Source organism: Epinephelus lanceolatus, chromosome 19, assembly GCF_041903045.1.
Source record: "Epinephelus lanceolatus isolate andai-2023 chromosome 19, ASM4190304v1, whole genome shotgun sequence".
NCBI classification, from domain to species: Eukaryota; Metazoa; Chordata; class Actinopteri; order Perciformes; family Serranidae; genus Epinephelus; species Epinephelus lanceolatus.
In genome coordinates this window covers 4,237,284-4,263,391 of record NC_135752.1, presented here as the reverse complement: position 1 = coordinate 4,263,391, position 26,108 = coordinate 4,237,284, and the positions used below count along the sequence as shown (strand labels likewise).

The window sequence follows — 26,108 nt, the reverse complement described above, 5'->3', positions numbered from 1 at the left end:
AAGCAAGCTATAAAAAAGGTATAGCTTGGAATTTTGAAGTGCGGTTGTATGGGATACTTATCCATAGTTAGTATATTACGTACAGTGGATGTCAGTTGGCACGCCCCAGTTTGGAAAAGCAGGCTGGAATGTGACACATAAGCAGAACAATATACTGCGGATGGGTCAGCAACAAAATATATTTTAGCCACGTAAGAAAGTCCCACCTAAAGACATCAATATCAGTTTAAGTGTACGCTATGTTGAGAGTACTCTCAGCACTTTACCTTTCTGTTAGACAACCCATTCCAGTGGGAAAGCCTTTAATGGCTTCAGTTCCCCATTTAAGCTCTCACCAAAGCCACCATGCTCCATTGACAAAAACATTAATTTTAGCTTGCTGAACACGGAAGCTAAACAAACTAAATCAAACTAATCTTGACTAGTTTGATTGAATTAGTTTGTTTTATTGTGTGACTTTGATGAATCCGAACTAACCCTTTTAAACACCAAAGTCACACAATAACACAAACAAAATAACTCTTCAAGGCAGTGGTAGACCAGCAGCTCCTGTGTTGAGCAATGTAAAATCACTGTTTTTCTCAATTAAAGGCGCTGTATGTAAGAATGGGGCCAAAACGGTTACTGCACTCAAATTCAAAATACTGCCGCAAGTCGTGTCCGCCCCCCCTCCCCTACAGATTCGAGGTTGCTGGACAGCGGCACGCTGGAGACTGATTTGTTTGCCCACGGGTGGCTGCCGTGGCAGGGATCTTTGGTTTTCCAGCAGACCGTTCGAGCAAGTCCGGCTTCTCTGCTGCTAACGCTGCTGCCGGGATACAGTGGAGGAGCCAGCTGCTAATGCTATGTACTGGGACACTGCTAACGCTGCTTGCCGTGCTGCTGTAGCTCAGTCGTAACTGTAACTGATACTGAGACTCTACTGACTGCGTGACTGGTAGACGGCGGTGAGTGGCGCAACAGGCCAAAACACAAATTCAAAACATAAACATGATTTGCGGACCGTAAAATATTTTTTTAAATGCGAATATTCTGGCTGTACTATTGTTGTCGGTGAGATCAGTATGTTATATGAACATTATTCCTTAGTCTCTGTAACATATTAGGAGGATTTTACGACTATTTGCTTTAGATTTCTTACATATAGCTCCTTTAAGTCTGGCTTTGAAGAGCAGATATATCGGCCTCATTTCCCTGTTGAACATCACTTTCTGACATTAAGGTGAACCAGTGAATATACCAATGAATATGTAGCATACACCCAAACTGATATTGATTGTTTTTAGGTTTGATGAGAGTACAGATGGGGAACCGAAACCGTTAATGGGAGTTAAACCAGAACCGACTATTTGACGAAAAGGTAAAGCGGTGAAAATACTCTCAGTATAGCGTACACTTCAATTCATCCATCCATCCATTTTCGTAACCGCTTATCCTCTTGAGGGCCGCAGGGGGGCTGGAGCCTATCCCAGCTGACATTGGGTGAGAGGCAGGGTACACCCTGGACAGGTTGCCAGACTATCGCAGGGCTGACACATAGAGACAGACAACCATTCACATTCACACCTATGGAAAATTTAGAGTCACCAACCTATCCCAAACCTGCATGTCTTTGGACTGTGGGGGGAAGCCGAAGTACCCGGAGAAAACCCACACTGACACAGGGAGAACATGCAAACTCTGTACAGAAGGACTCCCTCCTGGGATCGAGCTAGGAACCCTCTTGCTGTGAGGCAACAGTGCTCTCTTCAAGTCAAGTCAATTCAGTTCAATTCAGTTTTATTTATAAAGCCTAATATCACAAATCACAATTTGCCTCAAAGGGCTTTACAGCATACAACATCCCTCTGTCCTTTGGACCCTCGCAGCAGATAAGGAAAAACTCCGTCCTAAAAAACCTTAAGGGGGGGGGGGGGGGGGTAGAAACTTGGAAGAGCAACTGAGGAGGGATACCTCTTCCAGGACGGACAGACATGCAATAGATGTTGAACAGAACAGATCAGCATAATAAATTTACAGTAATCCATATGACAAAATGAGACATAAAGAAAGACAGAGACACTTAAACTGATTTTTGTAGGTGGCTTAAATACATTTTGTTGCTGAGTCTTTTACAGCAGTAGATTCTGGAGAAATGAGGTTAGTAATATAACCAATGCACAATGAGTATCACTGAATGGTTTGATGAGTGTGAAAATGATGTGAATCATATGCTGTGGCTTTCACAATCACCACACTCCACTACTCTGCCCTGCAGGATGAGGAAACATAGTTCAGCTGAATGACTGTCCCTAGTCAGAAAAACAGAACCTTGTTCTTTTACATATGTTGCCATTACAGTGACCTTACTTGCCAATGAGGCTACTGTGCACCCCCCACCCAGCCCTGTCAGTAGCCAGCAGGCAGTGACAGGTGTGAAGCCATAGTGGCCAGTGGCAAAACAACAACTGTTGTTGAGCAGCAATAGTAAAAGAAATCATTATGTTAACACACAGCCTGCTGTTGTGATGCTGGAAGTAGTTGGTGGTATAAAAGTCATAATATCTCTGTGCTTTGGTGGAGATGTGACCACAGTTTGATTTACACAGAGGCTGTGATAATGTGCCCCGGGAGATCAGAGGGGAATTTATTTTTGAGTGAAAAGGCTCTCTTGTATAAGCAACCATCACATGTTGCTCTGAAAAACTCTCTGAACTCCTCGACAAAACAAAGCAGGAAGGAGGATGTGCCAGATATTCTAGGCAACATGGCATTTCCAGATGGGAATCAGATAGGAGAGGAAGTAGAATTGCAGTAAGGTTGAAATTAGTACATTTTTTGGACCGAATCAGTGTGTTCCTGCTACACAATTGAATTTCAAAAAATACTGTAAAGCCTAGTCAATGGATGTGTGATGGTTTTGTGATGACAGATGTAGAGATTAAGCAACATAATACTATCTGCTGAGGACCGAGGGAGCTTCTTCTTCTTCTTCCCTCTTCTTCTTCTTCTTCTTCTTCTTCTCCCACTTCTAGTTTATTGTTTTTATGCCTCCACACTGACAATAGCCAAAGCCAGAGGCATTATGTTTTCGGGTTGTCCGTCCATTCGTCTGTACGTCCATCCCGTTCTTATGAATGCTTTACCCAGTGGTGACAGTGAAAATAAATTATGGGTGGATGAGTTTTTTTTTCTTTTGATGGGTTGTGCAGTTTTTCTACACTTAGCATTAAATATCCAATGTGATCTCACAGAAATACATGAAATGACCATGACCTCTGAACACTGCATCAACATATTGATGTGACGTATGTGTTGAGCAACAACTCTACTTAGTTAAGTCTTCAGTTTTTCACATAAAATAACTACACTATTTACATAGGTGATGTAAGAACATTGATACAGATAAAACAGAGCGGCACCACCGGAGATCGTGTAGGCAGTGTAGCATAGTTCAAGTGAGATACTACTGTAGGAGATGACGAAGGCATTTAAATAATGGCAGGATGGAGCAAATCAATAATATAGTGAAAAGAATTCTCCATCCACATGTTGGGATGTATATAATGGTCGCACAGATCACCACTGTCTACAATGCTGCCTCTGTTTCAAGGCACAATCTTTGGACCTCTTCCACGGTTGCGTTTTTTGTTGCTGTGTGAAACTTTTCATTGAGAGCCATCTAGAGCCATCTATTGGCTGTATCTGTGCCATCGTGAAGGACGCATGGAAGTATGAGGGCAGTGACGGTTTTTGAAACAATTATCTTTTTCATATGTAAAGGGAGTATAAATGAATCTTAATTCTGTTTTAAACTTGGACCTGAAGTTTAAAACTTAGTTTGAACTGTCTGGATTATTGTCCTCTTGCAACAGAAATCAAAAGTGTCATATGCATGGGGACACAGAAGCTGGTTGAAAATCAGTGTAAACCATCTGGAAAATCTGGATATTTTCCAGTGAAAACCATTCAGAGCTGAAAACAATAATTATTTATAACTTGAATGACATACTTTTAAACAAAATGGTCCAGTCCTATTTTGGATTAAGTCAAGCTGAGTCATCTGTCTGGGAAATCTCAAGTAAGCCAAGTCTTACAACCAAGTCCAAGTAAAGTTGCGTGTACTAATTGTACGACACAAGTCAGATTCAGGTGCTACATCTTCATTCTCCAGCTCTATTAGAGGGAAAATATGAATCTAAGTTTTTATTTATTTATGTAGCCCTACGTGACAAACTGTACTGCAGACATCTTTTTTAAAAGTCTTTGTGACTGTACTGATCCCTGTCTTCCTGTCTCCTCCATGTGCAGCTCATTGTGCAGAGAGCTGTGTTCATGGCCGTTGTATGGCCCCCAACACCTGCCAGTGTGAGCCGGGATGGGGGGGCTCCAACTGCTCCAGTGGTAAGTCCTCCAGCTGCTGCTGTCTGTGAGCACTCGCTTCTTTGTGTGTGTGGCTCTGGTTTTCTGTGAAAGCACTCTGAACTCACAAGAGGAAAAACAGACTTTGGTATCATCTTACTGACTGCTGCTCTGCACCACACCAACAGTCTCAGGAGCTAAACACCCTGTTTGTTCTCATAGCTCTGTTTTTCCAGACATGCACACACACATTTCCTCAAGCACTGTACTTATGAACGACTTCGAGATACAAAGTTATAATATAATTATTATTTACTATGTATAGTTAGCTTATATATTAGCTAATAAAATAGTTGAAATTAACTCCACCTCAACCAAACATACAGGCCTGAGTCCAAAAATGTTGGGACATTGTGTGAAACAGAATCGGAGAAACTGGAGAAATCTCTGCATGTAAGGGACAAGGCTGAAAACCAACACTGAATCCCCGTGACCTTTGACCCCTCAGACGGCACTGTATCAAAAAACTGATATGATTGTATAAAGGATATTACTACATGGGCTCAGGAACACATTGGAAAACCTTTGTCAGTAAACACAGTTTGTTGTTGCATCTACAAATGCAAGGCAAGACTACCATGCAAACTTAAAACACCAGATATCAACAACATCCAGAAACACCACCAATTTCTCTGGGCCTGAGCTCATCTGAGATGGACTAACACATGAATGCACACAACCATGAATGCTGAAAGGTACATTCAGGTTTTGGAGCAACATATGCTGCCATCCAGACAATGTCTTTTTCAGGGACGTCCTTGCTGATTCCAGCAAGAAGATTTGACACATTCTGCATGTGTACCAACAGCGTGGCTTTGTCATAACAGAGTGCAGGTACTAGACTGACCTGCCTGCAGTCCAAACCTGTCTCCCATTGAACATGTGTGGCACATTACAAAGCTCAAAATATAGCAATAAAGACCTCGGACTGTTGAAAAACTGAGGTTTTACTTTCAAATCTTCAACAGTTAGTGTCCTCAGTTCCCAAACACTTAGTGAGTGTTGTAAAAAGAAGAGGTGATGTCACACAGTGGTAAACATGCTCCTGTCCCAACTTTTTTGGAACATGTTGGAGGCATCAAGTTCAGAATGAGTGTATATTTCCAAAAACAGTTAAGTTTGTCAGATTGAACATTAAATATCTTGTCTTTGAACTGTATTCAATTGATTATAAGTCAGAAAAGATTTGCAAATCATTGCATTCTATTTTTTTGTATGTTTCCCAACTTTTTTGGAATCAGGGCTGTTTGTAAAAAAAAATCCAAATATAATTCTGAACTTAAACTTTAAGGAATGGCGCCATCATCAGTCTAAATCACTCTGGTCAGGAGAAACAATCTAAAACTATAGGCCAGATTCCAATATAGTTTGTAGTTGGATTTCTTGGTCCGTTAGCATGAATCCTAACAGCTCACTTGGCAGAAGAAAATGTTGGCATTGTATGTTTCTGCAGACAACAGATACATTACATTTGTTTCATACATATGCCATTGTTTCTAAAGTGATCCAAGAAGTGGAGAGGGCATGTTACCGAGGCGAAATGCCTGCTGAGCTGCAGACCACTTTTTGACATCAACAAACAACGAAACTGGTTTTGATTTAGTGAGTCATTGCTGTGTTTCCTGTGGCTTTTTAGACACTTAACATAGGTGTTTTTTATTGACCTGTCGCTGTTTTTCCACCAAAGATAGTGCCATGATGCTTATATACAGAGACATCAGTCCAAAAGTGGATACTTTGAGCCAAAACTTTTCCAAACCATAACCAAGTGGTTTCTGTGCCTAAGTCTTAACCTAACCACCCGTTAGCCATAGCGTTGTTGAAATGTAAAGAAACAAGGTTTATTGAACCACCATATAATAACACACAAATGTAACATATCTGTGGTTTGCAGAAACGTTCAATACCAATATTAATTCTGGCAGTTCAGTTGAATTATAACCCCCCTGACCACCATTAACCAACAATTTCTATATGTAAACAAAAATAGCAACATTTTAAAGGCCAGTTGTCCTGAATGTTGTCACAACCCCTTCACTGTGCTCTGACTAAGCTCAGCAGGCAGTCACTTGAGGCTGACAGTATTTTTTAATTGAGTTAGTCTGCACAGTAGGTAAATTATAGTTCTGTCTAGAACAACATGATCTATGATACCCACCCCCAGTCTCTGTTGCCGTCAGCTGCCATTTTTTCAGTTTCGGACCCGCTGCTTAGCTCCCTTATTTCCGTATCAGCCTTGCATTATGAGTATAAATGTATTTTCCAGCCACGTATAGATGTAGTATCTCGTAAGTAGTTTGTCAGAGTTTATGGGCCACTTCCTCTGAGGTCATGTCACTGTAGCTTGTTCTTGTTTACCAGCTCAAGGATCCTGATTGAACAATGCTCAACTCTTGTGTCTAAGAATGGCATGTGTGTTTGTGGAAATGCTTTTGGATTTCCCGCACCAATTAACTCTTTGATGGGTTTTTTTAGTTTAATTATCATGTTAAAAAAATTGTTGTCCTTAGATGAACCTCATTGAGCCATCTTTAGCACTTGGCTGACACGTGCCATGCCCAAAAAATACCCTGAGGACACTGCCATTTAAAGTTTCCATCATATTCTTATTATAATTTAGTTTCAGAGAGCGTACTGAATAGAATAATGTTCATGCAATAGACAAATCAACCATTTGGTCAAGGCTCAATTTCAGAGATGGCTGGTATAAATGGGCTAGCAGGGCCAAGCCCAGCCTATCTTTTACAATAAAGATGAAAAAATTATTAAATTAACGAAAATATTAAAATATTAGTTATTGAACCTTAGAACTGATTGTGTTTGGTGGAACCTATAGCAGCAACAGCACTAAAATAGTCACAAAAATGCAGGATTTATCTAAATGTGCTGATTTTTTACAGCCCATACTCCTAGAATCAGCTTCCAATCATTGTTGTCACATCGTGATAGACATATGTCGTGACAAGCCCCCTTGATTTACTGTCCAGTTGGGCTAAATTAATTCAGCCCAGGCCACTGACTTTTGGCCAATGACAGTGCGTGGAAGTACAGTGAGGGCCTGTCCACTGTAACTGTAGTGGGAGAGTGAGCGTTGAGTCTTGCGAATTGCGTTACGCTGGGTGCACAACCTATTTTTCCTGTTTTAACAGAGCGTTTCCCCAACGCATTCCCCACCCCCAGAACAATGCCGTGAGGTTCTGTCGTTGACGGACCTGGCCAGATGCGGGCGGCTAGCTAGCGTGCTGTTGGCGAGAGCTGTTAGCGAAGTCATCTAGCAGAAGAGCTAGCAATATCTTCCTGTGAAGATCTCTCATGTTGACTGTCACTGTACCAACTGAACTGAGAGGAGCTGAGTAGTGTACTATTGAAAGAGCTGATATGTACAGTACAGGCCAAAAGTTTGGACACACCTTCTCATTCAATGCGTTTTCTTTATTTTCATGACTATTTACATTGTAGATTCTCACTGAAGGCATCAAAACTATGAATGAACACATGTGGAGTTATGTACTTAACAAAAAAAGGTGAAATAACTGAAAACATGTTTTATATTCTAGTTTCTTCAAAATAGCCACCCTTTGCTCTGATTACTGCTTTGCACACTCTTGGCATTCTCTCCATGAGCTTCAAGAGGTAGTCACCTGAAATGGTTTCCACTTCACAGGTGTGCCTTATCAGGGTTAATCAGTGGAATTTCTTGCTTTATCAATGGGGTTGGGACCATCAGTTGTGTTGTGCAGAAGTCAGGTTAATACACAGCCGACAGCCCTATTGGACAACTGTTAAAATTCATATTATGGCAAGAACCAATCAGCTAACTAAAGAAAAACGAGTGGCCATCATTACTTTAAGAAATGAAGGTCAGTCAGTCCGGAAAATTGCAAAAACTTTAAATGTGTCCCCAAGTGGAGTCGCAAAAACCATCAAGCGCTACAACGAAACTGGCACACATGAGGACCGACCCAGGAAAGGAAGACCAAGAGTCACCTCTGCTTCTGAGGATAAGTTCATCCGAGTCACCAGCCTCAGAAATGGCAAGTTAACAGCAGCTCAGATCAGAGACCAGATGAATGCCACACAGAGTTCTAGCAGCAGACCCATCTCTAGAACAACTGTTAAGAGGAGACTGCGCGAATCAGGCCTTCATGGTCAAATAGCTGCTAGGAAACCACTGCTAAGGAGAGGCAACAAGCAGAAGAGATTTGTTTGGGCCAAGAAACACAAGGAATGGACATTAGACCAGTGGAAATCTGTGCTTTGGTCTGATGAGTCCAAATTTGAGATCTTTGGTTCCAACCGCCGTGTCTTTGTGAGACGCAGAAAAGGTGAACGGATGGATTCCACATGCCTGGTTCCCACTGTGAAGCATGGAGGAGGAGGTGTGATGGTGTGGGGGTGTTTTGCTGGTGACACTGTTGGGGATTTATTCAAAATTGAAGGCACACTGAACCAGCATGGCTACCACAGCATCCTGCAGCGACATGCCATCCCATCCGGTTTGCGTTTAGTTGGACCATCATTTATTTTTCAACAGGACAATGACCCCAAACACACCTCCAGGCTGTGTAAGGGCTATTTGACCAAGAAGGAGAGTGATGGAGTGCTGCGGCAGATGACCTGGCCTCCACAGTCACCGGACCTGAACCCAATCGAGATGGTTTGGGGTGAGCTGGACCGCAGAGTGAAGGCAAAGGGGCCAACAAGTGCTAAACACCTCTGGGAACTCCTTCAAGACTGTTGGAAAACCATTTCAGGTGACTACCCCTTGAAGCTCATGGAAAGAATGCCAAGAGTGTGCAAAGCAGTAATCAGAGCAAAGGGTGGCTATTTTGAAGAAACTAGAATATAAAACATGTTTTCAGTTATTTCACCTTTTTTTGTTAAGTACATAACTCCACATGTGTTCATTCATAGTTTTGATGCCTCCAGTGAAAATCTACAATGTAAATAGTCATGAAAATAAAGAAAACGCATTGAATGAGAAGGTGTGTCCAAATTTTTGGCCTGTACTGTAGAAATTAACGTGAAATTCGAAAATATAGAGTAATTATCAAACGCATAGAAATCAACCTATGGTCAACAATCACTTTTAATAGTGAAAAAAAAAAACTTATGCTTATTTTTCTTTTGCATAAATGAATGAAATATTGTTTGTTTACAACTGCGATTGCAATTTATTTCCTACATCCGGCACCGTTACGCTCCGTTTCTCCCATCTTGTCAATGCCCGAGTAGGAAAAATCCAACACCTCTATGGTCCGACGGTCAATAGTCGGGTTTCCATCCACCTATTTTTATTTGTATTTTCAACAATTGCGGAAAAAAACTTGAATGGAAACACCAAAAATTCGAAAAAAGGCCGAAATATCACAAAAAAGTTTTTATGCTTGGAGGGGGTGGAAAAGTCAGCATATCGATATTAGGAAAATGCGACTTTTGGCAATGGAAACAGATTTAGCGAATAAACAATGACAAGGGTTAGGCTACCGAATCCTACTTCTACTTCACACACACACCTGTGTGAACATAGAGAGAGGTAATTACTCCAGTGTCAGGTGAGTGTATTTCACAAATTACCTGAATAGACTGGATGTGTTGAATACCGCTGCATCATGTGCGCTGCCTGGTTTACCAACACAGACATCACGGCATTATGTAGGCTACCCTGACAACGCTGATATGAGTGTGATGAGAGCTCTCGCAATAGCCAAGAAGTTCCCAAGGAATCTCTCCATCTCGTCATAGTCATGGATGTGCCGGTAATTGTTTACATCAGTTGTGGACATGAGCTACGTCATCTAACGGCACCCTCTTCTTCTACGGGTGTTCTTTTGCATTTTTATTTTTCATGAGAAGCGCCACCTTCTGCTCGACCTGTTGACTCCCGATACTCGCAAAACAATAATGAATGGAAACGTGCATAAATTCACATTTTCTTTTGCGCATTTTCACAAAATTCGCTTAAAATTTGCGATACATTTGGATGGAGACCCACCTACTGCAACCGCTGCCGTGCTGAGCACTAGTCCGTTACTATCCGTCATTTTCACCTCCATTGGAATGAATGACTTCTGGTCAGCGTCAATCCGTCAATGCGTTAGGTTGTGCACCCGGCGTTAGCATCATGCTGAACAAGGTGGATTATTTTAAATGCTGTCTACTGAGCGGGACCTCATCCAAAAATCATCAGACTTAAATGACTTGCTGATTAACCTGTTTGCATCCCAGAAAGGCCGTCGATGTGAACTTCTCTTTGAATAAGGTAGGCCCAAGAGGGTGTGGGCGGTATTAGCGGTAAACATGGGTCGCGGTACTGCTTTTGTGGTTACCTTCATACTGCAGTGCTCCGGCTACGGCAGTATAACTGGGCCCGGCGGCCGGCTGGTCTGCCTGCCTGCCTCACGTACCACCCTCACTACGTGATTGAGGTGACCTGGCCGACTGCACCAAACCCAGGCCCGCGGGAGAAGGGGGCCCGGGAGCCACCGGCCCTCCCTCTTCCCTCTAACGTTTATACATACTATATAACATTTTACACAATATAAGATGGATTAGCAACCATTTTACTTTTGACGATAAATAGTTTCCATCCTAGACTTGTATGGCTTTTTAAATTGTTGTATTTAAGGTGTAAAAAAACAAGAGAGAAGACAATATCGTAATATCATACTGTCACCTCATCCCCCCAAAATTATACCGTGATATTGATTTTAGGCTATACCGCCCAGCCCTAGGCCCAAGCCCTAACCTCTTCTTAAAGGAGCATTACTCCTTTCCTTTCTTTACCTTTCCTGTCTGTATGTACAGCGGAAAATAGTCAGTGTGTCTGTGTGTGTGTGTGTGTGTGTGTGTGTGCACATGCAGCCAGCCAGCCAGAGAGAGGGAGAGAGAGAGAGATAGATAGATAGATAGAGAGAGATAGAGAGAGAGAGAGAGAGAGAGAGAGAGAGAGAGAGAACAGCTTTTGGCATCAGAACATTTTTGTAGTTAGCCTAATTCTCTAGTTTTGTTGTAGTGCATTGTTGCTGTATTCTGGTACTGTATCTCAGTGTGATGTTACTGTTACTGCAGCTGAACTATTGATCAGTATAGGCCATAGGCCTAATGCGTTAGCCCTCCCACCCAATTTCACCACAAGCTACTACTGCTTGCTATTTTATAAAACTGTGGACAGTTTCAAAACAAAAAATATATTTTGGATGTAATTATATGAAGGGACTAAGAAATGTTTAGAAATAGAAGATGGTGAGACCATGTTTCATAAAGGCCCCATGAAATACTATCATGGCATCCTCAATGGGATGTATTTCCTTTTTAAACAGGCTGTTCAGGGGGAGCATTAACAGACAGTATGTTGACATGAACTTAGAGAAAATCAATTTATTGTGTTAGCCCAACTAAAACTGGACTTTTAAAATACATGTAAAAATGTTTGTCCGAGTGATATTGTACTAAATCGAATTTCTCAAAGTCGGACTAACACACCCAGAAAATGTGACTGGGAGTCCAGTTACTCCTGTATGTATACAGTCAATCAGACCCAAATTAGCTGAGGCGCTCTGTGCATGCTCCATAGTTTCCGCCCCAGACTTTGACCCGGAAGTCAAATAGCATTTATTGTGTAAAGAAGAAAAAGTTGGTAACAACATGGCGAAATCTACATCCAACACCGTGTGTTTTTGGACAGACGAGGAGACACAGTTTATGCCGGCACCAGTATGCTGCCAGGTAACCGTACCTAATTTGTTTGTTGATTGTTTGGTCTGTGACAACCAAAAAGGTCTAATACTAACAAGCTGAATGGGGGCATATTGCCACCTATCGTGGTGGAGTCAGACATACTTTCGTCAATAAATCAATTCCCTCCCTGGAATTTCATTATCCATTACTATCCCCCTTGTCTGTTAACACCCACCTTTGAGCTCCGTCTTAATTGTGATTTCAACTACACACCTGTAGTTTTGTGACTGCATCTCACATGGTTGTGACGTTATTGAGTTTACAAAATCTGTCCAACAACAGACAGACAGACAGACAGTAACACCTGGCAAAATACTCAAACTACAATAGGTATCTCTACAACCATATTTTGCCATGATGACACACACACACACTGTTCTCATAAACTGTTTATACATTTTCCTACAAATTTGTTAATATCCGATGCATTTTGAAAGGCTGCAATCACGTGGCCAATGTGCTGATGGGAATAATCAAGAAAGCAGTCCTGAGTGTTTGTAAGGAGGCAGGTTAGAGCAGTGGATGGGTCACAAATACTCTGACTTTCCCCCATGGAAACTTTTCCCCAGGAGTTTCCCCTGAAATCACATGTTTGAATCCGTGTGAACTTCAAGTGAACTTTAGTCATTTTAAGGTACATCCTCACCGTGTTTCTTTTCCTAACCCTAACCACAGTAGCTTAACCTAACCTACGTAACTTTATGTTAATTACATAACTGTATGTTAACGACGTAACATCATTCATGGGGTGCTAATTTGTAGGATATCATACGATCTGTTGTGTCCATTCAATAAAGATACATTGCACACACACAGACCCAGACTTACAAGGTGAAAAACATACAAGCCCCGATGTCACGGCTGGTAAAGATAGGAAGAGAGATCTACTTCAACACTAAAGGCATTTAAAAAATCTGATCACCAAGCAATGTATTTTATTTGTTTTGCTTATGCTGGTTAAATCTCATAAAAGTTTAAATCAGTTTACTTTCAGATTCTGATGGATTCAGAATACTATAGTCACTAGGGTTGCACCCAACTCAGAGAAATGTCAATTTAAATCAGATTTGGCTGTTTAGTATGAATATTCGACTATTTGTTTCTTTTTTTCCATATAGTTTTAAAGTTTGAATGTAGTTCAGCAGGACGTTCATTGTGACAGCGGCATTCACGTAATATAGTAAACAAGCTAACGAAAGATTGGAAATGTGCAGCAACATTTTTTGCAGACACCAGATATCAAACAAAGCCAGAGACTATGTCGAATCAACCTGCAGTGAGCCGAAGGCAGAAGATGATGTTATCACTGAGCCATATACTGCAGACCACTGCATTGTGTCTCCAGCTACGAAAACGTCCCCAGAAGTACACAGCACACACTGACTAGCAAAAGAAAAAAAGAAAAAGAGGCTGCTCAACTTTAAGCAATCTTCTCAGTCGACTGAGGGAATCGTTCGGTTACATTGTAACCTTGGTTCTCTGAGTGAGGAGATTATCTCCCCACTCAGTAGTTACATCTAGGGCGGGGCGGTATGACCTAAAATTTATATCACGGTATATATCGAATCCTTTCACGGTAACGGTATATATCGCGGTATAAACTTAAGTGTAAAAGTTATAATAGAAGTGTTTCTGAATGGGTTTTGTAGGCCCTTAGCAAAGCTAAATTGATTAAAAAAAACAACAACAACAACAAAAGCAAAGATATAATGTATTTTTTAGAGCATTTATTGTGCAGAATGCAGATCTCAAAACTCAAAAATAAAACCCAGTACTCTATGGTGCAAAATGTCCCCTGGGATCTATATCAAAAGGTAATTTCCTTCTTTTAGCAAAATCCTAAATGACTGAGTTGTGTTTTTTCCACCTGGACCTTTATGCTCTGCCATTTCTCCTCTAATCATCACGCTGTAACCTGTGACAGGCTGCTATGATACCACAACTATCACACATTCACATATGGAGTTTTTTGTGGAGCCCCTAGCGTCACATAGGTTTACATTACCAAAGGTTTATGACAAACTCTCTTGCCGAAAACCAACTCCGGTGTGCGCACGGCGAGAGAGGAGAGGGAGAGACGCTGTGCTGCTGCCAGAGGAGACACTGAATGAGTTCCCTCTGAGCGGTAAGTCGCTAAAAGAGTCTGAGAAGTCCGGGGCTGTTCATAAAACATTAACTCACTCACTCACAAGTTCTCCAGCAACACATGTTGCACGTGCTACGCTAAATCACGGACATGAACCAGCTCCTCTTGCTCCGCTGTCTCTGTGCTCGCAGCCATTTTCACACTGATGCAGGTGCGATAACGTCATCGACGATAGGACGGTAGAGCGCAAATCTCTACCGTGGGCCAAATTTATATCATTTCTACCGTCTACCGCATATACCGTGCAGCCCTAGTTACATCATAAATATCATAACTATGGGAATCATCCCCATCTTGGGTAATCGACGTGGAAAATGAATAATCTTTAAGACACACCACTTTATGTGGCCGGCATGTGCCAGGCTATAAACGCCCCACCTTGGGCATGCACCCACTGATTAACATTGATTGGAATGGGTACTGAGCAGCCTTCAGCCTGGGGAGATAATCTCCTCACTCAGAGAACCAAGGTTACAATGTAACCGAACGTTCTCTATCGTATCAAGATTCTCTTCCCACCCGGTTGTTATATCATAACAATGGGAACCCTTTGAGACACACTACGAGGGGCCCCAGGAGACAGAGCAGATGCAGGTCCACAAGTGGACAAAGCAGACAAAGAGTTTGTCTGTCTTTCTAAACGCTGCAGTGTGCCAGACAGACCTTCAGGGCTCTAACAGGACAGAGATTTGAGTCTTTTTTAACCTCACTACCCTCCTTGGAAGGGTTGTAGGGTCGCAACTCCACTGACTGATTCAAATGAAAGTCTGTGAGTACTTTTGGCAGGAATACAGGGTTTGGACACAACATGACACCAGCATCATCCTGCAGGAAACGACAACACCTCTTATTCACTGACAGAGCGTGCAGTTCCCCCCTTCTTTTGGCTGATGTCACTGCCAAGAGAAAAACCACTTTAAGAGACAGCCACTAAATGCTGACTGACTCCAGAGACACAAAAGGTTCTTGCTGCAGGGCAGGTTCCAGGTTCCACGGTGGAATGGCCAGCCTCCCGGTGTGCAGTGCAAGCCTCTGCACACCCCTCAGGAACTGAGAGATGAGGCTGCAGTCACCATCTGCAAGCCTATAATCCCATGTACAAGCAGCCTTGATAGTTGCCACCATGCCTCTAAGGGTTGAAGGTGATTTTCCTGCCTCAAGCAGCCCTTGCAGGGGCTGTACATGTACATGTCAGTACATCGATCCGGGTAGTTGTGCGCCATAATGCAAAGAGCTCAGAGTATGCAGTCCTCCTAGACAGTGCCTGAGCATTATGCCTGGTCTGAACCACTGACTGTGCAAGTCCCAAGCCAAGCAGACCGGCCCTCTCAGGGGCCAGGCCCAAAGTTTGAGCCCCTGTGGAAAGGGATGGAGCAGGGCCCCCTGTGCCTGTCTCAGAAGGTCCCGCCGGACAGAGAGTTCCCATGGCTTCCCGGCCAGGAGAGGCACCACCTCCGAGAACCATGTCATGTGTGGCCAGTTCGGGGCCACCAGGATCAGCTGCGCTTCCTCCTTCCGAACTCTCTGCAGCAGATCTGGGAGAAAAGTGAACAGGGGAAATGCATACAGCAGGCCTTGAGGCCACTGGTGTGCTATGGCATCGACGCCCAGGGGTGGAAAGAACAATGGGCAATGGGCATTGTCCCTGGTTGCCACTGCACTGCTGAAGCAGTGCCAGATCTCCCCAACCACCTCCTCAGACGGCATGGAAGTCTCTGGGGGCAGACCCCGGGTTGTTTCAACAATGACCCAGGGGTATTGTTTACAGTTCTGAAGCGCTCCTCATCACAATCAACTTTCATGTCAAAAAATAGAGTTACCTTGAGAGTTGCTTACCAGGAAGTCTTAAATGTAAGGGTAAATTGAAAGTCATAAGTTTAAGAAATTTCTCAGAATTTTGTCACCAGCAGCAAGTCTTTGTACTAGGAAGCCTTGTAAATACGGGTCCTGTAGTGTAGTATTATCAAATTTTCCAGGAGACTTCTTTGTTCGTATTTTGAGGAATTGACAGGGAAGAAAATCATTCTGACACAGCTTATTTGAGTCAGAAGTTACAGGAAGAAGGAAAGTCTGATCTAACTGAAGAGGGAAAAGTTGAGATTACTGAAGAAATTGTGATGGTCTCACGCACAGCGTGCAAAGCATGAGATCATCACTGAAGTTCCCTATGTTATTTAGGTACTGTGTTTAATTCAATTCAAATAAACACAAGAAGTTTGTGCTCTAGAAAAAGATCAGCACTCAGTGAATAACCTCCTAAGCCCTATGATAAGCTATTAGGGCAAGGCTTAACTATACAGACCAGTGAGCAGTGATAACTAACATGTCTTTGGGGTCATCAGGTGGGAACCTCCTTTCACCAGTGTTTCGTCTAGTTGGTCCCATGACCTCCAGGAGGCTAGACAGTGATCTCTGGCATCCCAGAGACACTCCCCTAATGCCAGCTCTCACTGCTCCCCACACCAACCCAATAACCTCCTTTACCTTACTTACACATACCTTTCTCAGCCCAAACAGCACCGCCACCTTCAACCAAACCCAGGCTCCGTATATGCGAGCTCCAGGTAGAAGCAGTGCTGATACTACCTTTCCTAGCACATTCACCATACTCTATTTCACACGCTACATAGCATAAGTACAATATAAGCTAAAGTTAAAGGAGATAAATAAACTCACAGGATCAGTAAACACACTCACCTTGCAGCATGGTCTCAAACAAAAGGGATTCAAATAGGCCACTCCCACACTTAAGTAACCTTCCTCTTCCTGGATTTCCTCCTTACTTACACATGGCTTTCTCAGCCCAAACAGCACTGCCACCTTCAACCAAACCCAGGCTCCGTACATGCGAGCTCCAGGTAGAAGTAGTGCTAATACTACCTTTCATAGCACATTCACCATACTCTATTTCACACGCTACATAGCATAACTACCATATAAGCTAAAGTTAAAGGAGCTAAATAAACTTACAGGATCAGCAAACACACTTACCTTGCAGCATGGTCTCAAACAAAAGGGATTCAAATAGGCCACTCCCACACTTAAATAACCTTCCTCTTCCTGGATTTTCTCCTGAGAGGAAGTGGATCTCTCCACCTGATCTCAAGGATCCCCTCAAAGTTCCCCCTGCTGGCGCTCAACTGACATTATTTCTTCTCACCCAGATCCATTGGCTTGCTCTACCTGCTTCATCTGACATTTCCCTCACTGTCTTCCTCAAACTCTGTCCCCGCACTCCGAGTTCCCCCAGGAGCGAGACAGCTGATCTTGCTATGAATCCCCTACACCCCACTTCCACTGGACAAATCTTAGTCTTCCATCCTCGCTGCTCAGCTTCTGCTCCTAAGTCTGCATATCTAAGCTTTTTTCTTTCATAGGCATCTTCCACTGAGTCTTCCCAAGGAACTGTCAGCTGAATGAAATAAACTATCTGTTGACTCACTGACCACAACACTATGTCAGGCCTCTGCTTGGTACAAACTTAACCTGGGGAACAACAAGCTTTCCCCCTAAATCTACTTGCATTTCCCAATCACAAGCACCTTCTAGGCGGCCACACCCTTGCCTCCTTATTAACTTATCCCTTCTCTATTTCTCCCCCTCACAGACAAACTGAATTACTAAACTCCTATCCTTAACACCTTCTGAATTCACCTGTCTTCGTTTCCCTTCGATTCCTGCAGCTAAACATTTCAACACCTGGTTATGTCGCCATGTATATCAGCCTTGTGACAAGCTAACTTTACAGCCTGACAAAATATGCTTTAAGGTTGAGGTACCTGAACACAATGGGCATGATGGATAAAAGCTTTAAAGGGGCACTTCACAGGATCTGTGTGAACTTTGAGTGAACTTTGAGTCATTTTAATGTCCTCGCCATGTTTCTTTTTTCCTAAACCTCATCACAGTAACTTTTATTGCCTAAACCTAACCTCTTTAATTATATGTTAATTTTCTAACTGTACGTTAAAGGGACATTGTGTAACATTTTCAGTTGTTTACTGGCAAAAATTGATGTCTGCATTCATAAATATGTCCTCATTGGTGTACTCTTACATCCACCAATAATCTGACTTATTCTCGTAAAAGGAGAATTTCGGATTTGTTTGTACATTGTGCGGGTAAGTCGTCTGGGGGGTTTCATAACATTTCGCCATCTTGAGAATACATCCGCCAGCGAGGGACATACAGCCCCGCCTTCACCGTTTTCGTTGAGAGCCAGGCCAGCGCTGTGTGACCAAGAAGCCGAGGGAGAGGAGCGAGAGGCGCTTCGCTACTATCCCGGCACTACTGCAGCATAACAAAGTCCCACTCTTTGAGCATAATGCAGAATAATGCATTATGCTCAAAGACGGAATCCTCGTTGAGTGTCAACATCGGGGTAGCCTTTCCCAGGTGGAAAGAGCTGCTGAAAGAGAAAGGTAATGCAATCACAGGCCAGCGACGCGTTAACACCTCATCCCTCTTCTCGCATCACTGCACCGCTGTTAGCCGCTGTTAGCTGTTAGCAGCTGTTAGCAGCGCAGTGATGCGAGGAGAAGGATGAGGTACGTGAGGTTGAGCCACTTGTCAGCTGTCAAAAGACAAGATGTGATTGGTTTGTTTTGATTTACACCCGCCCCAACAGTCCTACATTGTAAACAGCCAGCATGGTGAGGAGGGCGTTTGTCGACTCCTTGAAGTATTGGATGACATGGTTTCATCAATGTTATCATAGCTTTTTGGTGCACAGCGGCTACCGTTGTTGCAATATGCGTTTGAAACAGTGAGGCGCTAGAGTGCGCTATCCGTTTGAATGCAATATATGATTTCAATGTTAGATGGGAGAAATTCCTACACACTGTGGTTTTAAGGATCTAATGTTATTCTTGGGGTGCAAATTCATAGGATATCATACAAACTGTTCTAGGAGAAAACACTGAAGTGGTGATTGATCAAACACAAGCCAATGTAGCATTGGAAACCGTCATTTTAAAAAAACCCTTAGCTGTGTAAACAACAGGCGACAGAACACACAAAAAACAGCTTGTAACAAAAAAAAAAGGAAGACCACATGGACAAAAGGACTGACAGTAATGTCTAAGTTTTACTGAACATAATTACGATGGTGGAAATAAACACGATTTGGACTCCTTAAAGTGAAAGTGATGTTGCCATATCAACCACCGGGCGGCTTACAGTATGTCACTTCAGCATTCATATTTGCAGTATGAATGCAAACAGAAAAACAGCTCTTGAAGGTGCGTAGTTCTCAGGGGAACTCCCCAGGTCCTCTCAGGGAGTCCCCACAACTGTTTTGTTCGAAAATTCCTTAAGAGATGCCATCGGTTGCATCGTGAGAAATGTAGGATCTAGTGTTTTTGGAGTGTGACCCATACCCTGGAAAGTCAGCATTTATGTCAGTATCTGCTGTTTTAATGTTGACCATTATTGTCTTTCTCTTTCTGGGTCCCCCAACTTTATGAAAGTGCAATCTTAAAATCTGTAGATCTCCTACTCCACATGACCTCAGGAGAGAAGGTATTCTAACACTGATCAGGTTAGCACTGGAAACATGCAGACAGTGTCCACCCAGCATCTGTGGAAGGTTATTTTTGTTGCAGGGCCTGTGAATGAGTCTATACTGATATATACGAGGAGCCCACAGGGTGTGCCCCTGCTGTCTTCAGTTTCAGCCTGTAATAACGGAGCTTATTGTTGTGTCTGGGCCCTGGGGCTCTCCTGGGCCCCACTAGGCCGGACCTGTTTGTCTGCTATCACACACACACACACACACACACACACACACACACACACACACACACACACAGTAGAAAAGAAGTTTCTCCCATCAATAGGAACTTTATAAAAGTATGAATGACTTGGAAATTTTATGTTTATTCATGGAAATAAGAGGTATGATTTGGAAACCACAAGGCCACGAGTGTAATATGTTTTGCTGTGTGCTAAGTGTTTCTTTTTCATTTTTTCATGAAGTAATAAGGAAAACTGGTTTGTACCATAATACATATTGTACAATTATAAAAGGGTTTGAATTACTAAAAAATATTTTACTAATTTGGTCTAAGCTGAAAATGAAAGAAGAGCAGGAAAGGAAGAAAAAGAGGAGAGTCCTACATTAAAGGAATAGTACTGGTCTAAATATTCCAGTTAAGACAAAGAATCTCACTGTAATTTTGTCTATGAGTTAAGTATTGCACGCACAGGCTTGATCATGTTTCGGCCACTAGTGTACACAGGATGAATTTCCATGCAGCAATCCTGCGATTGTCCATATTCTTTGAACCTTGTGTCCCTTTGGCCTAATTAACTGGTTATTCTAACTTAGCTATGTCCACATACATTTCTCCCAAATCACGTTCCCCCCCAAATTCACAGTTTTACATTTGAGGTTTGGCTTCAATAATCTCCCTCAACAGTGTCCTCTGACTTAGCCTGGTAAGACCTGAGTGCAGGGGTGTCACTATCAGTTGAAAAAATCCGGGGTTTTGGCCCTGAAGTGAACAATTTGAACAATTTTTTACCCGGGGGTCCGGGAGTTCAAAATTTTGAATAATTCCCTGTTAAACACATGATTTTCAAAGAATTTTGACAAAGAATGAGCACTGGTCTTCTATTATTGGGTTGCCCAAATTGTTGGAAACCCAAAAGTCCCCCAATTGGTGGTGGTGAAACAATGCACTAATCACGAAGACTATAGTGATGTTGCACATCAAATTAAACAACAGAACCTGGGCTACATGCCCCAAACACAGCTCAAACAACAACTAAATGAATAACAACAAATCAAACTCCATAGAGCACGTATATGCCGAACCATATTTTGGGCTCTAACTTGACGCCATGTTATGCAAAACACACGCCATTCATCTCAAAGCACGCTACACCAAAGCATCAGAGAGATAGAGGCCAAAGAACAACGACGACAGAAATCGTTTCACCGAGCGATAGTTGTAAAATTTCTCTTACCTTTGTTGTTTTGCGGTGAAAAGTTTATTCTACCGGTAAAACACGATACATCCTGGTAGACAGACATGTTGTGCTGCATTCAAATGAATCCGGGCAAACATGACAGGCTTTAGGTTCCAGGGAGAAGCATTACAATGACAGCAGCCAGCACCTCCTCCACAACGGCGTCCTGCTGACTCTGACTGGCTTACAGTGCTGTCAATATCGTGTTGGTATAGCGTCGTTCTCTTGGCTCTATCGAATCAAACGAGGTGTCAGTCACTCAAATCGACCAATCCATTGCGGAGATAGAGCCTCCAAAGCACAGAAGAGAAAATCTGGAGTGGAAAATAAATGAAAAAAAACGAAATGGACAGTTGTATGTGTATATTAGGGATATACTACTTGCTCTCCTCCTGCTGTCTTTTTGTTTTTTTGTAAAAAAAATCTGATAGCTTTTCTCAAGAAAAGAACGGTCTGGCTGGGCCGACTCTCACTTTGAGATTGGAGGAAAAAACGCCCCGGCTGCTTGTATTTCTTTCAACCAATCACAATCGTTCTTGGCAGTGCCACAGCAACGGTGCGCTTGCAAAAATATTGCCGGGGGGAAACAGGTTTTGGTGTAACACGTCCACAAAAATATCGCCTACAGGATGCGAACCATGGCAGAAAAATGGCTACATCCCCGCAAGATCAAACACCGCAAAAGTTAGTAAAGGACGTGTTGAAAACTGCAACCGGAGGTGGTAGGGCGGGACTTCAGCGGGTGGCTCGTTCCGCCCAATGAGAGGCTGATCTTTGCAGCGAACTTCCACCAACTCAGACTACTGTCTCTGTCTCTCTTTTTCTCTTTCTGTCTCTCTCTCTCTGAAACATTGATATTGGTATTATAAGTTATCTTCAGCTAATAAAATCTACCTTTTTCTTTTCTCTGGTTCGCTGCCCTATTCTTCAAGACGACAGACTCTGACCTGGTGCTCCAGTGATGATGTCACTTTCAAGATCCCGCGAATAACGTTAATTCCAATAGGAGAAGGGATGCACCGAAATGAAAATTTGTGGCTGAAGCCGAATAATATTAAACGCTTGGCCGAATACTGAATGCCGTTTTTTAGTTTTTCATTAGTTTGGCAGATGAACCAGATTAGTGTTGTCACGGTACCAAAATTAGGACCCACGGTACGATACCAGTGAAAGTATCACGGTTCTGAGTAGTATCAGGATACCATAGCAAAAATGAGGCAGATGTGCCTTTTGTCATTTATAAAAAGATAAATCACTTTTCTATAATACATCAATGATATTTCAATGGAATAAATTACTTATTGATTGATTCATACTTCAAAAACAGCATCAATAAGTGATTAACATAGGGGGGGTCAAAATAAAATAAATAAATAAATGAAATAAAAATCAACCAGCCACCCTCCTCCACGGACAGTCCCTTAAGTGCGGTGAGGTTTGTCGGCCGTTACCTGCCACAAAGAGAGTAATGTGAACGGCTCGTTTCTCCTCTGATACGCCACATACTGTGTGCCGCCATGGCTCAGCTGTTCAGGTACTTTTGGGCAGTCATGACAAGTTATTCACCTGGAGCCGGACTTCTCCGTCACCGGTAAGCCGTTATCATGCGCCGCCATATTTGATAGGAATTACGTATTCCTGTCCGTGTCTGTGACCCCCGTTCAACCCACAACCGGCGGGATTCGCCGTTTCGTTTCTGCTGCTGGTTAAAATCTGTCCTCACACAGCGTGCTGAATGATTTATTTTGCCCGCACAAAACTATTATTAGTCGCAAATGCGAGTGCGGTGACAGATGGAGTAAAATATCACCACACTGCTGACATTTTACTTCGTCCGTCACCGCACGCTGTTTGATTGTGTTATCAAAACACGCTGCTATTATTCGGCCTTGCTCTTCACTTATTCCACTGAATACCGAATGTGTGTTTCTTTGCAATATTCAGCCGAATATATTCGGTGCATCTCTAAATAGGAGCCTTCCCCCGCTCCCCCCTCCCCTCACCGCTGCTCTCCTCACTACACTGGCTGCTGCGCTGTGCAAGTGCACAGATGTCTCAGAGCGGTGGTGGTGCATTTGCAAAATAAATGTTTTGAAGGAGCAGCAAATGAATGAATGTAGCGGAAACACTGGGTGTTCAAAATATTGTTGTCATTGAAAAATACCCATGCAGAACATGTCATTAAAAAAATGACTGGGAGCTCTTTTTTTGTGAAGCAAAACCACTTTTCCACCACTTTTCTGCTGAAAAAAGACACTATGCAGTGACCGGCCCTAAAAAAATTAATCGAACTGTCTTTTTGCTCACAGGGCTTTTGTTGCACTTGTAGTGGTGTGTTGATTGCTCTTCACTGGTAAGATCTGCACTGCTGTCTGTGTCCTCAAAGCAGGGCAGTGTAACATGATGTGCCACAATGCACCTCCCATGGCCAGGTCTCTCTTGTTAAAGAGATTTTCAATCTCATTAGGACTTCCTGGTTACATAAAAGTAAAAAAAAAAAAAAAAAAAGATGACGGCAAAATACAAGAGACTCTTACACTGAGCTGAATAGAAACAAGTGGTTATACTTTTGGTAAATAACATAAACAGTCTCATACTTCTTCTTGCTGTTATTTATGGTGTATGGTGTTCGCGGTGGGCAGGGCTCAGCCCGTGCATATAAACGGAAGCACAGTGAAGTGGACAGTGAGGAGCTTACAAGTTGATAACAGCTGCACTCATTGCATTGCAGTGCATGACAAAGGATCATGATTAGAAAAACCAGCTGATGGGAAAAAATGTCTTGAATCAGGCTCTTGATCAGTAAAAACTTCCTTTGATCAGCCTCAGTACTGATCTTTGAGATCAGATCAGGACATCACTAACAAATTTAGTTTCTTTCTTTTTTCTTTTTTTTTTAAAGTTGGTCACTGTAGTTTTTATCAAACAAACAGGAAGAAATAATTAGTTGGGGGCCATTTTCAGCAGCAGATTAATCTAGATTTGGTGCTCTTCTAAATATTTGTGGCTGCGGGATGGTGTACATGGGATTGAGTCAGACTAAACTACAGTGTATTTCTCATGGTAATGAAGGAACATGCCAGCTAGTGCACCTGACTCATTCATGTGTTTTTAATAGTTTTTGGACAACAGTGGAGCTCTGTGGCACAGAGGAAGAAGAAATATCAGGCTCTGATACACGCACGCACGCACGCTCTCTCTCACACACACACACACACACACACACCTGTCAGTAGATACAATCAGTGTTGGTTTGGCTCGCTCATGGGATTTGTTGATATGAAGAAAATGTAGAATATCGCCAGAGTGAATATGTTGAGCCTTTTACTCAACATATGCCTTTTACGCTGTAAGATACAGGTACCTACAGTAATACTGTATCATTCTGGGCTATCCTAAGCCAGGTTATCATGTGTTGACCCCAAAGCATGTGACAAGAGTAAATATGATAAAAAATGGAGGATATCTGAATCTACATTGAAAGAGACGTACAGATCACCTCATCACCCCATATGTTAATGAGTACATTTTTCCTGGGTTTAGTGTCTCTTCTTCTTAATCTTAATCTCTTCCTCCCTAGATCAATACCACACTAACGCACAGACAGACCACCTGAGCTGTGCTCAGTCACTATCAGTGTGTGATAGAAGCTGCTGATTCTCCCACTGCCTGATGCGTTCATGCCTGGATAGAGACCTGTGGGGGATGTTCTCAGTCAGTAGTGAGAGAACAGGCTCAGTGGCATTGAACTTGCAAATATTTAATATTTTGGATGTAAAACATGGAAAAAATATTAATATATACAGTATCATGGCAGTGCTCTGACCCACATGTTTTTACTTGAAATGTTGGATTAAGTTGAGAGCTGTGTCTGACTGTGCGTATGTGTTAAAAAAAAACTGCAAATGTAGTTATATTGGGTCAGTCATTTCATTCAGCCTGTGTTCATTCACCCCCCCCCCCCCCCTTCAGTAACATGTCTTTAATTTCCTCAAGAGCTACCAAAGACTCTGATGCATTGACTGTGTTTTACAGGTCAGCGGGCCCCAACAATATGTCTAAGGATCAATTCGGGGGCCAAGAACAGGAAATGGGGGAAGGCTGTGTTCACAGGGAAGCAGGAATAATAGGAGGAGAAAATTGTGTGGTAGGAAATGACCTGGGGTGCTGGAGCTTGTGATTTAGTACACATGATAACAACACAAGGTGCTCAGGAGGCCTCAAGTTCAGCTGTGAGAATATAGCAAAAACAACAACAGCAACATGTACTTTACACAGTCTCTGTGTAAGAGCCTTTTTTTTGTGTGTTTAAACCAATGGACCTTCAGTTCTTTGCTTTGCCATGCTTTGTGACCTGACCTTCACATCACAGTTTGGTTTTTATGTTTTATTCAACATGTAAACACAAGTCACACAAATCTACTCCAAAACACCACAAAAGGTTTTAGCTTTCTGGTCTTATATTGAGCCCCAAAACCAGCAAAAAGGCAGTAAAAGGTTATCAGATGTGTCAAAAATATAATCAAACAATAAATATACTGCATATATAATGCTGTCTTTTAAATAATTAAGAAGGAAAAGGTAAGCTTAATTCAATCCTTTCCTTTACACCACAGTAAGATGGAATGAAGATATTCTTTTCCTTTAGCTCCAATGATTTAAGAATTCTCAAAATTGTATTTATTCTACTTAATTCCATTTTTTAATGGCAGAAAAAGTTTCTCAGATATTTTCAATTGTTTTCAGAAAAAAAGTAAAATGTCCTTAAATATTGTTTAAATATCAAAAGTAATGGTAAAATAATAGCAATTTTACATAAAATAGCTGAAAAATATTAGTGAAATGTCCG

At 42.4% G+C, this 26,108-nt stretch overlaps 1 protein-coding gene across 1 annotated transcript in view; it reads left to right on the top strand.

The window, feature by feature from the left end:
* Positions 1 to 26,108, top strand: part of megf10 (multiple EGF-like-domains 10) — a 130,971-nt gene that overhangs the window by 43,668 nt on the left and 61,195 nt on the right. Inside the window, exon 5 of the mRNA XM_033647526.2 lies at positions 4,291 to 4,383. Coding sequence (XP_033503417.1) covers positions 4,291 to 4,383 — 93 coding nt within the window. The remainder of the gene's footprint in view (positions 1 to 4,290; positions 4,384 to 26,108) is intronic.